The following is a 15,597-nucleotide window of genomic DNA, read 5'->3' as shown; positions in this document are numbered from 1 at the left end:
TGACTTTTTGCCTCCTGGAACCTGGTCATAACTATATTCATAGCATCACCAAATAAGCCAGAAGGTGAAACCGGGGCATTGAGAAGGAAAGTTTTGTCCTTGTCTCTGATGTCCGATAGGTTAAACCTTAAGTGTCTCTCCATGCTGACTAAAGCAGACATAGACTGGCCAATGGCGTGGGCCGTCCGCTTGGTCGTGCAGAGAGACAGATCCGTGGCTCTGTCATAGTGTGCAGGGCAGCACCAGCCTGATAAGCCTTCCCCACAAGCGTGGAGGTGGTCCTGCACAGCTTTGTGGGGAGAGTGGGTCACTTTAGCAATGATGCCGAGCCAGGCGAGAGATAACCCGCAAGTGTCTCTTCTACCGGCGACATCACCGAATACTTCAACAGATTAGCCTAGTATGCCTGTAACACTGCCATAGTGTGCAGGGCAGCACCAGCCTGACCTGCTGCCTGATAAGCCTTCCCCACAAGCATGGAGGTGGTCCTGCACAGCTTTGTGGGGAGAGTGGGTCTCTTTAGCGATGATGCCGAGCCAGGCGAGAGATAACCCGCAAGTGTCTCTTCTACCGGCGGCATCACCGAATACCCCCCCGAGCCTCAGCACCCACGATAGTCGAATATGTCAATGTCGAGGGCACTAGGACATGGGAAGTATAAGGATTCCTCCATGAATGAGAATGCTCGTTATGGAGGTCACAGAAGACAGGAAGGGACTGATATAGCGTTCCCTTCCCTTTTTTTATTAATTTATTTCATTTTATTTATTTATTTATTTTTGGCCACCAGACAGAAATCTGTCTTCTAGTTTGAAGGGTTTGGGGGGTCTCTTGTTCGCGTGGCCAGTCTAACTATAGTCTGGCCACAGCCCGAGTAACCATCTCAAGTTATTCCTCAGACGCTTTATTATTGTGCGTGGAATGTGCGTGGAGGTTCAACGTCCCCCTCGTGAATCGAAGAGGCACAGAGGAGCGCTTCAGGCTTACGAGAAGGATCAGCTGGATCTGGGGAGAGAGCGAGCGATAGGGACGGACCCGTCTCTCGCTCCTCAGCCAGATCTATGTGAGAGCCCCTCGACGAAAGAGTGGGCGCTGGCTCTTGGAAGTAAGCGAGACGAGTGTGAAGCATTTTGACTGTAAACAGATCGCAATGCCTTCACCCGCTCTGCTGCAATGCAAGAGCAGCATGCTCTTCCCCCAAACACACAAAACAAAACCGCTTGCTTTGTTTATCAGTCATTCTTTTTCTTCTTTTTTTTTTTTAAAGAAAAGAGAAAGAGAAAGGTTTCTGCGCACTGCCTAACAATTCTAACTCCTAACAGAGGAAAGTAGAAAGTTTCGGACAGGCTCATGATGCACCTGTGACGCATCTATTTATAGCCCTGATACAGGTGCATCCAATGATGTCACCGGCTGAGGCTATAAATTCTGGTCAATGTTCATTGACATGTGGCACACATATTCACAACTGGTCACTCCTAAAGATGTTCCCGAAGCACTAAATCAGCGCAGCATCATAAATGGAGCTTTTTGAAAGGGAACAGCATGACGATAGCTAGAGGGACACTAAGGATATTTAATTTCAAAGAAATAAATCAGTGAGCTGAAGCCAGGACATAATAAATATTTTAGGAAAAAATATTGTATCGTCTTGTATCGTGCTATACAACACTCATAATTCCTTACCATATGTATCGTACGATACATAAACAAACACATTATAGTGTAATTAAAGCCAAGCAGTGCAACATTGAGAGCTGTGGAACAGTCTCCTCCCAGAGAGTGCAAACAGAGCAACAGATCTACAGTACATAGGTGAGAAGATCAATGGCAAACAGCAAGTAGATTGTACTGTAGCAGTACAGTTTGTCAAATTTGCCAAACAACGGTGTCATGTCCCGCCGCTACAGTAAATCAAACATGTCATTTTATTTGCGCCGACATCACCGCGCAAATATGTTGCTATCTGAGGCAGAAACAGCAGCAGCAGGTTTAAAAGCCGCCTCTCGCAGCGAGTGTGAAGCTCAAAAATATATATAAAAAACTGCTTATTAAAACCAACAATGTAAAAAACCTGGGATTACATGAGACTTCTAATTCTCTGCTTTTGACTTCGAAATGTAAGCAGCTTTGAGAACAACATTTGCATGCATTGGATACGCCGGTAATAACGACTGTAAAGTTTACATACAAAGTCAAATGGAGAAGAGGGCAAATAAATTACATTTGCTCAAACGGCTAAATAATATTGGATTATGTACATGTATAGTAAAGCTCCTCTTTTTTTATTTTTTTATATACTAAATAATATTAAAAGGAGTTTTTATTTGCTACTATCACTTCAGCTTTCTCACAGGGGGCATGATTTTCTATAAAGCTTCTTTAAAACTCTGTATTGTTAAAAGTACTATACAAATATAAATGAACAGTGTGTAGACAAAGTTATTTTCTCAAGAAAAACATGAAAATTGTGAGTTCATATTAGGCTTTCTCATAACAATCAAGCTAAATAAATGCAGTGCTGTTGTTTAAGTTACTTTATTATAATATTTTATGCCAATGTCGGTCACTTTTGTGGCATTTATGATTTAAAAGACATTTATGTCAAATACTTGAATAAGTCTGAGCGAAACATTTGTGGTTGCTCATATTGTATTGTGAGGGTATGCATCATATCGTATCTTGAAATTTGTGTATCCTTACATGCCCAGTCTGGACAGCAGGAAACACCTTGTGAGACCAGGTACACTGGGACTGGGATGTCTTGTCACCCTCCCAAGTCAGTGCACAATATTAAAAAACACCCATATTCAGCTCATAGGTCTCCTTCCAGCTGTGACATTTCTCTTGCTAGAGATTCATGGACAGTAGATGGTGTGTTTGAAAATTTTATCATAAAATTAGAATAAATTTAAGTGCAAACTTATCAATTAATTGTGAATTCTGCTTAAAAACATTCACACACTGCATCAAAAGCTGAAACTCCCCCAGGAGTGTTGATCTCTAAAGCCTGCATAAAATTACGTCAAGCTATTGGCAGATGGTGCGAGAGATGCTCTGCCACTTATGCGCATATAACATAGAGCACAGCACCATTTTGTTAGGATTTTTCTATTGAAGAGAGGAGCCATCTCAGTCCCTAAACATATCTGGGTAGAGCCTTGTTCCCTTCAATCAGGGAACCAAGGATAGTAACCAATTTGTTCCCCTTTAAATTAGTCACTTTGACGCAGCATCAGTAGCTGACATTATGGGAGCTGTATTTCATAACGCTGTGCAACTGATTCACATGCACCAAGCAATGCACGCTAGCCAGTTAGGGTAGTGAAAACATTTAAATGAGCCCATCTGGACAGTAAGAACCTGGGAATTGATTATCGAAACATCAAAGTTATAGAACCTAGCAAAGTTGTTAAGGGATGTTCAGCCTGCTGCCAGACAGATCTTGTGCTTGCAACACCAACGCTAAGTCCCACGCTGGGAAAGTAGCAGGACGAGAGACCTTAGCCGTCAGTAAGTGAAGCACTGCTTGCACGCGACTATGAACTGGGTCCTCACCTTGATAGGACTACCAGGCCACAAAGAGGTGCCATTTCAGAGTGCAAAGCCGCCTCGTCAAGGGTGCCCTAGCCAGCAACATTGTGTTGAGTACTGACTGAGACAACCCTTAAATGTCTAGCAGCCTTGTTCAGGGGCCAGACATTGAGCTTGGAATCCTCCGGGGAGGATCATCCAGTAGCTTGACCAGTTCCAGAAACCAAGGACAGTTGGGCCACTCCAATGCAAACAACAGCATGGTTTCCCAGTCTTCCTGAACTTGTACAGAGCTTGGTGTAGCAAGCAAACAGGAGGGAATGCATACTTGCATTTGGCTGGCCATTTGTGAACCAGTGGAGTCAGTGAGTACTAGAGGCGGCATTGCATTGTCACTGGGGAAGCAAACAGGTCCACCTCTGCTTCCCAGAATACTTCCTAAATCCTCTGAACTTTCTGAGGACAAAGTCTCAAATCATCTGGTCTAACACTCTGATGCAAGAGTAAGTCTAGTCATAGTCATAGTCACCAAGTCGAGTTCCATTCCTAAGAAGAAAACCGACTCTGCCCAATTGACCTTGAAACCCAAATGCTCCAAGAGCATTAGCAACAGATCCCTGAGCTTGCACACCAACTCCTGTGACTGCACTAACAGTAGCCAATCGTCAAGGTAGTTCAGGATGCAGACACTGCTCAGCATCATCGGAGCGAGGGCCACGTCGACACACTTGGTAAAAGTGAGAGGAGCTAGGGACAGGACAGGCGCTTGGATGGCAGCGAAGGCTTGGATTTACATACCAGTTCAGCAGAGGAGGTGCACATGCTGGCCACCTCAGCCGCTTCCACTGGGGCGAGTAGCCTCTCTGAGCTGTACAGTCAAGCCCTGTGGGGGGAAACATCGGTGAGTGCCTAATCCTAGCGTGACCAGTTCTCACTATCCAAAGCCACCTGCAACAAAGTATCCCCATCCTCATGTCCACCAAACGCAACCGCATCATGTGCACCGGCCACGGCCACAAACACAATACACTACAACTACAAAACACTGCAGTGCAAAGGATACAGACGCAGATGTTGCCAAATCACAACTCCTCATTCAACTTACAGATCTTTATGGATAGGATAAAAAATCCTCGAAAAGTTACCTTTCCAAAACTATTTTTACATAATTTAACTTCTAAGTAATGTGTTTAAATAGATTCACATGAGATCCTGGTTTATATACTGATTTATACTGGTTTGGAAGTAATTTCACTAGGGCTGTGAATCGATAATTGTTTTTTTTAAGCAATCGTACAGTTTTCTGTGATTAATTGCGATTTAATTGTTACATGATACATTGCAACAAACATTAAAAAAATCATCATAAATATATTTACTTTATACTTTGTCTCAAAGAACTTAATAAATAATCATTTATTTTAATTATTTCAATATGTACATGTTAAAATGTTCAGGTTTTTTTTTTTTGCAAATAGAGCTAATTAGACACAATTTTACAGGTATAATGTATGTATTAGATGTTATACTGTAAATACAGATATAAAAAAAATATTGGTAAGACTTTGCAATAAGGTTCCATTTGTAAACATTAGTAACATGAACAAACAATGAACATTACTTTTACAGTATTTATTAATCTAGGTTAATGTTAATTTCAACATATTGACATTAAGTGTTTTGGGCAATGCGAAGAGATACGCCAGCTTAACCGTGTCTGTCCCACACCTGTATTACCGCTTTCAGGTGAAGTCACCATTCTCCACACAGTAAATCCGCTCATGTGTTTATTATGCCCAGGACATGCATCACACATAATGAATAAGCATGCACTGCTCCACACAATCAGTGTTTTTATATATATATATATATATATATATATATGCCAGTTTTAGCCACAGAAAGTGGGGAAAAACATTAGCGAAGTTTCATCCATTGTACAAAGGTGTCTAGGTATGTTCCTGTCAGGCAGCAGATGCCCTAGCCCCACTCCCACCCTAATCAGAGCCTGTAAGGTTGAGTAGCCTGCCAGGAACGACTCGGGATACATTTCTTCTATCATGTGAAGTTAAGGGAACAAATAAAATGGATACTGCATTTATTGCACTTTATATTTATTTTTTAGGCATTAAACAAAAAAACATTACTCACAGAAATGAATGCATTAAATTTCCCAGCCCTAAATTTTACATTACAGATGTCTGTGGTAGGTGAGTGAGTGGCACCTCGTGGTACCAACAGAGAGAGGCACATTCACTTACACTTTCACTGTACCTCAATGGTGAAAGGACCTATCAAATTCCTCCCTCTCTTTCTTCAAGAAATGCTTAAAAACGTAAGTGTGAGCACTTGACAAGTATTAACAAATTTACTATTAAACCGTGAAAAACGTTATTAGTAAACTATTTCTTAACCTTGTGAAACCCGTCTTCCTCATGTGTGTATACCAATATGGTTCTATGAATTAAATTTAGTAAATGCATTCCTATATTCACTGTGCATTTTCACATTGAGAATAAATGTATTCATGCAAAAGCTGAAAAAATTTGCTTTCAGAGGCTTTATATGGAGTTATGATGAAAATAAGATGCATTTCAAACTGTTCTGAGACCAGTGCAGACAGACAGCACACTGGAGGTTAAGTTGTGCACTAAATAGGGAGCAAGGGAGCATCCTATAGCTCTCCTATAACTGTTCTGAGACCAGTGCAGACAGACAGCACACTGGAGGTTAAGTCATGCACTAATTAGGGAGCAAGGCAGCATCCTATAGCTCTCTATGCAGTTAAGTGCGTTCACTCCTAAAATCTGATCAAAAGTTCAGTTTCAGGCTGCAGATGATGTTTGGATCACTCAACATGTTTGACACACATGGGACAATGATAATCAATACATAGATTCACCATTTATAATGGATCATTTTATTTGAACATGTTGACAGTGATTGGATGATGCTGGACATTAATTTCAATCTGAATTATTTATTCAGCTTTATAGAAAATCAGCTGTAATGTCTATAATGTCTCAGAAACATGATTAACCAAAACTCATGGACACATAAACTATTTGATGAAAATAATCTTACTTGCTATAGCTTGTTATTACTTAAAATGTATTAAAATTTCACAACTAAGTCCCATTTTTTTGCTTGTTTATTAGGTGCTACTAGTTACAAATGAAAAAGAGAACTGAAAAATGCACAGAGCAGTCACGCTCGGGTCTCAGGCATTAAGGTGAATCATACACTGTGTGTTGTAGCCTTCCTAATTTATATTTAGCTGTGGATAGAAGCATTTTGACAGAATAAAAAAAAAAAAAGAATTATACTCACTCTACAGATACAATAACTGCACTGAGCTCTGTAACCATGTGCCTGGCTAAGAGATCATAGGGGCCCATACCTAAGGTAAAGAAAGGGAAGGTAGAGGGTTAGAAGGAGGGAATAAATCTAGTACATGAAAGTAAAAACAAATTAAATACAAAGTGGATCACTGAATTTGACTGAATCCTCAGAGAAGAATACAGCACTTAAAAAACATTTCATTGGCCACTTTGCTTTTAAAGTTAAAATAATTTCTTGGTAACACTTTCAAAGAAGCCCATATTATAATGCATTGTAAAAGCATTACAAATACATAATACTGTATTCATAATGTCTCATAATACACCTTATTTCAATAAATAAACCTTAATATAATTATAACTACAGATAAATTACATTATAAGACTTCCCTTTATTCATAGTTATACTTTAGAGTACAACGCATTTTAACGCAGCACATGTTAATAAAGTAATAAAGCAGATAAGTGCTGTCATGCAAAAGCTGCATAGTGTATAAAGTCAAAAGGCTTTATGTTATAAGTAGGGCTATCAATCGATTACAATTCTTTATCAAATTAATTACATGGCATCCCGATTAATTAATCGCGATTAATCGCATATACAAATATTTGCTGAGAAAGCCCCTCATATAACAATAATTCAATATATAATGATGAAATAATGATGCATAGTTATCTTTAAATATTTACAAATTATATATATATATATATATATATATATATAAATATTTAAAAATGTTCAGATAATTCAAATGCATTACATTCTTGTAGCAGAAGAGTTAATCATTGATAAAACAATATAAAAGCGGCTTTAGAATACAATGTATTGTTTACTACCATATTATTAATCATAAGTCAATCATTGTATACAGAGAACAAAACAAACCTTCAGCAGACAGAACAACACAGACATGCATTATGTTCAAAACAACTTTTCTGCATATCGCGTCGCCATTTTCTGGTCCGTTCTGCATAACGCGGCAGCTCATTTTAGCTTATCACGTTTTGCGGCTGATCCACCGGCCTGCTTGGTTCTTCAGATGGCCAGCCCGCCCCTAAATAGCCTCAAAGTGCATCAGTACACTAGGAAAATGCCCAGTATGCCAGATTACCAGTCCAGCCCTGCTGTGAACTGTGTGCCGATGATTGCTTAAATTCAATAATATGGTAGTAAACAATACATTGTATTCTAAAGCTGCTTTTATCAATGATGAACTCTTCTGCCACAAGAATGTAATGCATTTTAATTATCTGAATAATTAATATTTAAAGAGAACTATGTATAATTATTTCATCTTTATTTATTGAATTATTGTTATATGAGGGGCTTTCTCAGCAAATATTTGTATATGCGATTAATTGATTGGGACACCATGTAATTAATTCAAATAAAACATTTAATCGATTGACAGCCTTAGTTATAACATAAACTTCCCCTTAATTGAATTAGAATTTTTTTTACAAGCAATTTCATCTATTTCATTCAAATGAAAACCGTTTAATTGGCCCAACATAATTTAGTTGGATTAGGACAAATCAATGCAATATAATTGGTTTACCTCAACTTTATTAGATTCATCCAACTTAATTTTAAGTTGTTTATTTAAATAATTGTTTTACGTTGGTCCAAATGATTTGATGAAAGTAACAAAGTTTTTCTACGTGCATTAAGAAAGTAAATAGGTCCATTTTGATTTCATGTGGACTTTATCAGAAATACAGCAGTGTGTGGTTAATAGAACTCACGGGAGCTGCCCAGACACCATCCTCCTCCATGCAGGTAAATGATTGCTCTTCTTAGCTCTTCAGATTCTCCTTGCTGGGTTGGCTGATACACAACCACCTCAACTCCATCAAAATGATCATCAGCCACACGCACCCGCTCATCTGATATAGGCACCACCCTTTCTGCAAAGGTGATGAACATCATAACTCTCATGTAGTCCAAAAGTCCCACCTGCTCACTAAGATCTGCCTGTGAAGAGTCAAATAAAAAGAGAAGCGTTGCAGTGGCAGTGTTTGGGTTAATTCTAGTGAGAAATTCCAGTGGAGGTCACATGGTGCTCTATTGCCTTATGAAATGTTATAAACATAGCTGACTGATCGCTGAGATCATCTCACTAATAACCATAACTGATAGTGAACGCCCTAAACTTTTGCTCTAATGCACAACTGCTCATTGTTAAGCCACTTATGTTATTGCATACATTGTTATGCCCCTATTTCTCCCTTATCCAATATTTATCAATTCTCTCAGTAGTTTATGACTACTGATACTAAACTCTGGCTGTGTTTTGCACAACAACCCATTTTTATTGTGTAATTTATATTTATGCAATTGGCAGTATTTTATAATGTCGGATGTTTGTGGCAGTCAATTATAATGTATGGCCTAAAAATGTACATACTGTAAATTAATTTGGCAGGTACTTCTACCAAAAGCAGTTTACAATGCATTCAAGGTGTGTTTTTTCAGAATGTGCATCCCTGGAACTGAACCCACAACTTTGGCATTGCTGGCAACATGCTCGATCAGCTGAGCATCAGGAACATTTACATTAACAACAGGAATGAAATTCGGCATGAACCGTGGTGTAGTATGTAACAAGTTTCTCAGAGCAGTTGTTCTCAACCAGGGGGTTTGTTGTTCGCAACTAAGGGGCCTCTGCAAAAACATAATGACTCACAGTAATTATTTAAAATCAAAGTTAAATTAAAACAGCTAAAATGTTAAAACTGCTAGAAATCGAGACATAAACCTACAATATGTCAACTGACATAATATTTCTCAATCTGATCATGTCACGTTCCTGTGTTGTCTGCCCTATGTTCTCTATTTCACATACCACACGTCACATTCCATGTCACGTCCCTTGTGGTCCGGTCCGTGTTTTCTGTTTCACTCAGCACGTCACATTCCATGTCACGTTTTCCTTGTTGTCCGCCCCATGTTTCACTGTCTGTGTAGAAAACTACACTTCCCAACTCTCCTTGCCCTCACCACCTGCCAGCACTCACTCATTGTTTTCACCTGCGTATCGTTTAGTTCCATCACCTCTGTGTATATAACCCTGTTTATTTCTCCATTCCCCTGTCAGTCTTTAGATGTTGTATGTAGATGCCTTATTCCCATGTTTTCCATCGTTGTTTTTTGCCGCTGTAATCTCCTTGTGTGCCGTCTGTGTTCCTGTTAACTCCTTGTGTGCCTTCCGCGTTTTTGTTTACCTTTTTCCCATCGTGGATGTTTTCTTTTGTTCATGTTTTTCTTGTATTACCCCTTTGTTTAATAAACCGCCGCTGCAAATAGACCCTTGTCCTGTGTCTGCCTTCACCCACCATCGTGACAGAAAGACCGACCACTAATGGATCTAGCAGCGGTTTTCCTCGAACTGGCCCGGGCAAATTTTCCCATCCGCGAGTACTCACGGCTCTTCTCCACGGTCGCCATCCACACCGGGTTCGACGATGACGCCCTGAAGACCATCTACTGGGTCGGGTTACCGTCATCCTGGCGGGGAGAGGCGCTGGAACCCGGAGACCACCCGTGGAGGGAGTACGTGAGTCTCGTTCTGAGAAAACACGCGCCCGAGGAACCACCCCTCGTGATTCCGGCTGTCGAGCCTGAGCCCCTGCCTACCCTGATCGATGAGCCATCGCTGCCAACTCCTTCCACCCGGAGGAGGAGGAGAAGGAAAGCCTCTGCTCTCCAGCTCACGTTTGCCACGGTCAGCGAGTCAGCGCCTGCGCCTGCCACGGTCAGCAAGCCAGCGCCCACGCCTGCCACGGTCAGCAAGCCAGCGCCCACGCCTGCCACGGTCAGCAAGCCAGCGCCCTCGCCTGCCACGGTCAGCAAGCCAGCGCCTGTAGCCTCGACCGTCCCTGAGCCAGCGCCTGTAGCCTCGACCGTCCCTGAGCCAGCGCCTGTAGCCTCGACCGTCCCTGAGCCAGCGCCTGTAGCCTCGACCGTCCCTGAGCCAGCACCAGCACCATGACCGTCCCTGAGCCAGCGCCAGCACCCATGACCGTCCCTGAGCCAGCGCCAGCCGCCATGACCGTCCAAGGGCCAGCGCCAGTCGCCAGGACCGTCCAAGAGCCAGCACCCCTCGAGTCTTCCAAGGCTCCGCCTCTCGAACCTCCCGAGCCTCCCAGGGCTCCGCCTCTCAAGTCTCTCGAGTCTTCCAGGGCTCCTCCTCCCGAGCCTCCCAAGGCTCCGCCTCTCCAGTCTCTCGAGTCTAACAGGGCTCCTCCTCCCGAGCCTCCAAGGGCTCCGCCTCCAGAGCCTTCCAGGGCTCCGCCTCCCAAGTCTCTCGAGTCTTCCAGGGCTCCTCCTCCCAAGCCTCCCAGGGCTCCGCCTCTCAAGCCTCTTGAGCCTTCCAGGGCTCCACCTCTTGAGCCTCCCAGGGCTCCGCCTCTCAAATCTCTTGAGCCTCCCAGGGCTCCACCCCTCAAGTCTCTCGAGCCTTCCAGGGCTCCGCCTCTCAAGCCTCTCGGGCCTTCCAGGGCTCCGCCTCTCAAGCCACTCGGGCCTTCCAGGGCTCCGCCTCTCAAGCCTCACGAGCCTTCCAGGGCTCCGCCTCCTGAGCATCCTACGGCTCTTCTCCCAGAAACTCCCGAGCCTCCTACGGCTCTTCACCCAGAGATACTAGAGCCTCATACGGCTCCGCCTCCCGAGCCTCCTACGGCTCTACTCCCAGAGACTCTAAAGCCTCCTATGGCACCGCCTTCCTCGGCTCCGCCTCCCGAGCCTCCTAGGGCTCCGCCTCCAGAGCCTCCTACGGCGCCACCTCCCTCGGCTCCACCTCCAGAGCCTTCCAGGGCTTCGCCTCTAGAGCCTCCTACGGCGCCACCTTCCTTGGCTCCGCCTCCTGAGCCTTCCTCGGCTCCGCCTCCTAAACCTTCCTCGGCTTTGCCTCCTGAGCCTCCCTCTGCTCTGCCTCTAGAGCCTCCCACGGCTCCGCCCCCTGAGTTTTCCATGGTTCCGCCTCCCTTGGCTCCGCCACCTGGGTCTCTCTTGGCTCTGCCTCCTGGGCCTCCCGACCCATCCTCGGCTCCGCCTTCCTCAGCTCCGCCTCCGGAGCCTCCAGAGCCCCCCTCAGCTCCACCTCCTGAGCCTTCAGAGCCTCCCTCAGCTTTGTCTCCAGAGGCCTTCTCAGCTCCGCCTCATGAGCTTCCAGAGCCTCCCTCAGCTCCGCCTCCTGAGCCTCCCTCAGCTTCGTCTCCAGAGCCCCTCTCAGCTCCGCCTCCGGGACCTGTCCCTGTCCTGAGGCTGCCTCCTGGACCTGGACCTGTCCCGGTCCGATGGCCTCCTCCCAGGCCCCCTGAACCGGCCCCTGCTCTACGGCCATCTCCCAGACCATCTAAATCTGTCCCTGCCCGGTTGATGCCTCCCAGACCACCTAAACCTGTCCCTGCCCGGTCGATACCTCCCTGGCCTCCTAAGCCTATCCCTACCCTGTGGATGCCTCCCAGGCCACCTGACCCGGTTCCCTTCACACACCCCCAGAGACTGCTTGCCTGCCCTCTCGGCCTCCCTGGTCTGCCAGTCTGCCCTCTCGGCCTCCCTGGTCTGCCTGTCTGCCCTTTGTGCCCCCGTGGACTGCCTAATTGCCCCGTGGACTGTCTCATTTCCCCTTTTGCCCCCGTGGACTGCCTAATTGCCCCTTTTGCCCCCATGGACTGCCTAATTGTCCCTTGTGCCTCCTTAGTCTGTCTTTGTGTCCCTTGTGGCCCCTTTGGTCTGTCTGTTTTCCCCCTTGTCTAGCCCCCCCTCTCCTGGAACATTTGCTTATTTTTTTCTATTCTTGTTAGGACCGTCTGCAATCCGGTCCTTTTGAGGGGGGCTATGTCACGTTCCTGTGTTGTCTGCCCTATGTTCTCTATTTCACATACCACACGTCACATTCCATGTCATGTCCCTTGTGGTCCGGTCCGTGTTTTCTGTTTCACTCAGCACGTCATATTCCATGTCACGTTTTCCTTGTTGTCCGCCCCGTGTTTCACTGTCTGTGTAGAAAACTACACTTCCCAACTCTCCTTGCCCTCACCACCTGCCAGCACTCACTCATTGTTTTCACCTGCGTATCGTTTAGTTCCATCACCTCTGTGTATATAACCCTGTTTATTTCTCCATTCCCCTGTCGGTCTTTAGATGTTGTATGTAGATGCCTTATTTCCATGTTTTCCATCGTTGTTTTTTGCCGCTGTAATCTCCTTGTGTGCCGTCTGTGTTCCTGTTAACTCCTTGTGTGCCTTCCGCGTTTTTGTTTACCTTTTTCCCATCGTGGATGTTTTCTTTTGTTCATGTTTTTCTTGTATTACCCCTTTGTTTAATAAACCGCCACTGCAAATAGACCCTCGTCCTGTGTCTGCCTTCACCCACCATCGTGACAGATCAAAATGCACAGCATTGCTCGGACAATTTATTTCATTGGGGCGTAGAGGTCTGCACGGACTGATTTCACACACACATTTTTAATTGCTGAATTAACATACAGTTGAAACCTCTGAAATCAGTCAAATAACAGTGATTCCTTATTTATTAAAAAAAATATTTATTATATAAAATGGGACCTGGGAGTCAAAAATGTTGAGAACCACTGTCTCAGAGCACATCCTTGAATAAATACTTAAAAAAGACTTGCAAGGTTGTGAAAATTACAGGATATTGATTGCAGACAAAAAGTGCAAACTTTTAACTTAATAATGATCTGACAAATTCTGAGTAGGCCCAAACAATAAAGAAAAGTTCCTTACATCTCATTAAATATAAGAGCAATAATAATAATAATAATATTAATAAAAGGTTAAACCAACCTTTAATTTAATGAGCACGTAAATATTCATTTTAGCATAGCAATACAGTATTTTAAATACAGACTTTAAATTGGAGCATCTGTGATGCGTATTTAACGCAAATATTATTCGAAAATTGATTTCATCGAAATGATTTCCTTCTGTTAGACACAAAGCTTACTATATAAGCGACAGTGCGGATTAAGAATTGACATAATCGGTTGTAACAGAAAATCTGCCTCACTATATCAACACACAATCCCGAGCAGAGACACTGTGTCATGCCTAATATTTGAGCGACGCCTCCGACACCCAAACAAATATTAAACCGCGTAACTGATCCGACAAATACACTTGCGATCAGTTGCATAAACACGCACATTGATCAACCCTGTCAAAGACAAGAGACTGATCGATGCTGAATGCGTTTACTGGAATTAAAGGTAGCCTAAAACACTAACAAATTAACAAACACATTTTCTGTCAAACTTAAAGACAAATTGATGCTCTTTAAAAGAAACTTACCAAGTGACTTAAACTTCGGAAGAAAGAGTCGGTCAGCATTAGTTTCCATCTCTCCTCTATGTTATTCGGAATAGGTGAATAAACATAATAAGCTGTCAACGCCCCCAGCAACATCAGCAAAAACACTCCTTTAGACCTCATTTTTACTGTTTGAATTTTCTTTTTGATATAGTTTGTTATATAACAGAAGTCTTCGGCAAATGAAACGGCCTCGGTCAGTTGCGCTTATTAGTCATTGAGTTCTCGGTGTGTTAAAGTGTAATCCTGGATTAATTTTGGACTAGAGCCAGCGCAATATGACAACACGTGTTACTGTCATCTGATCGTGATATTGTGCGCGTTCATGTGGAGAGATCTGCGCCGAGCTGCGCGCCGCTCTTCATGTCTTCACCGTGTGTCGGACGAGAAGCATTTATTCATTCCTAAAGAAACGCGACTGGAGCGTCGGTGCAGCAGGCAGCGGCTCTTCTCAAATTCCTTAGATAGCCTCACGGGTCATCATGTGTTCCTCCCCTCCCGTACAGAGTTATTGGCTGAGGAGATATTACTGGCTCGTATGACACTCTACAGCAATATTACAGCAGTACACAGAAGGCTGATGCAGGCAGAAGAAAAGCTTCAATCACAAAATCTCAAATGCTTCTGAATGATTGTAGCAGGACACATACACATATACTCTACATCAGTGGTTCTCAACCAGGGGGCCTCAGCACACTTCTAAGGGGCCTCAAGATTAGCCTACTTCAAATTCATTTAAAATGAGAAATATTAAAATAATTCTACTTAATTAAAATGCGAAACAATACTTAAAATAGTATTCCTACAAATTATAAACAGTCCTTCTGAAACCTCTAGAATCAAAGATTATCCCTGATTAATTATTTTAATCAGACACGTCTAGTTTTGGGTGAGGAGGCCTTCAAATATTATTTTGGGCAGTGGGGGACTTGGAGACAAAAAGGTTGAGAACCACTGGTCTACATGATACAGGCATGACTAGTGCAGAATAATCTTTTCTTCTTCTTCTCAATAGAGTGAAGCCCTATTGTTCTTCTAAGGATTATTATTATTCTTTTCAAGGTTTTCGGTACTTTTGGTGTGCATGAAAACCATGGGCGGTACCAGAAATGTTTCATTCCAGTAGCTTAACAGTTGCTATATGACCGCAAGGAGTTACTGGCCAATTTTCAACAGATGAAGAGTTAGTCGAAGCCGATATGTACAGAGTGGCAATCATTCTTTGAAAGATCGCCACCCCACTGCAAACGAAACACACACACACACACACACACACACACACACACACACACACACACACATACACACACACACACATGTGATTCATGGCGAAAGCGTCTATGATGTCCTCCACATCAAGGGCTCTTGCACGTTCTGCGTTGATGGA

General features: G+C 43.5%; 1 protein-coding gene across 1 annotated transcript in view; it reads right to left on the bottom strand.

Annotated features, from left to right (window-relative positions):
- The window catches only part of aadac (arylacetamide deacetylase), a 36,754-nt gene extending 22,014 nt beyond the window's left edge, over nt 1-14,740 (bottom strand). The window contains exons 1-3 of the mRNA XM_052110483.1: nt 14,193-14,740; nt 8,622-8,850; nt 6,865-6,934 (exon numbers count right to left, since the gene is read on the bottom strand). Coding sequence (XP_051966443.1) covers nt 6,865-6,934; nt 8,622-8,850; nt 14,193-14,333 — 440 coding nt within the window. The 5' untranslated portion in view covers nt 14,334-14,740. The remainder of the gene's footprint in view (nt 1-6,864; nt 6,935-8,621; nt 8,851-14,192) is intronic.
- Nucleotides 14,741-15,597: the final 857 nt, after the last annotated feature.

Source organism: Xyrauchen texanus, chromosome 38 (assembly GCF_025860055.1).
Source record: "Xyrauchen texanus isolate HMW12.3.18 chromosome 38, RBS_HiC_50CHRs, whole genome shotgun sequence".
NCBI classification, from domain to species: domain Eukaryota; kingdom Metazoa; phylum Chordata; class Actinopteri; order Cypriniformes; family Catostomidae; genus Xyrauchen; species Xyrauchen texanus.
Note: the sequence above shows the minus strand (reverse complement) of the source record. Positions and strands in the feature narration are given on the sequence as shown.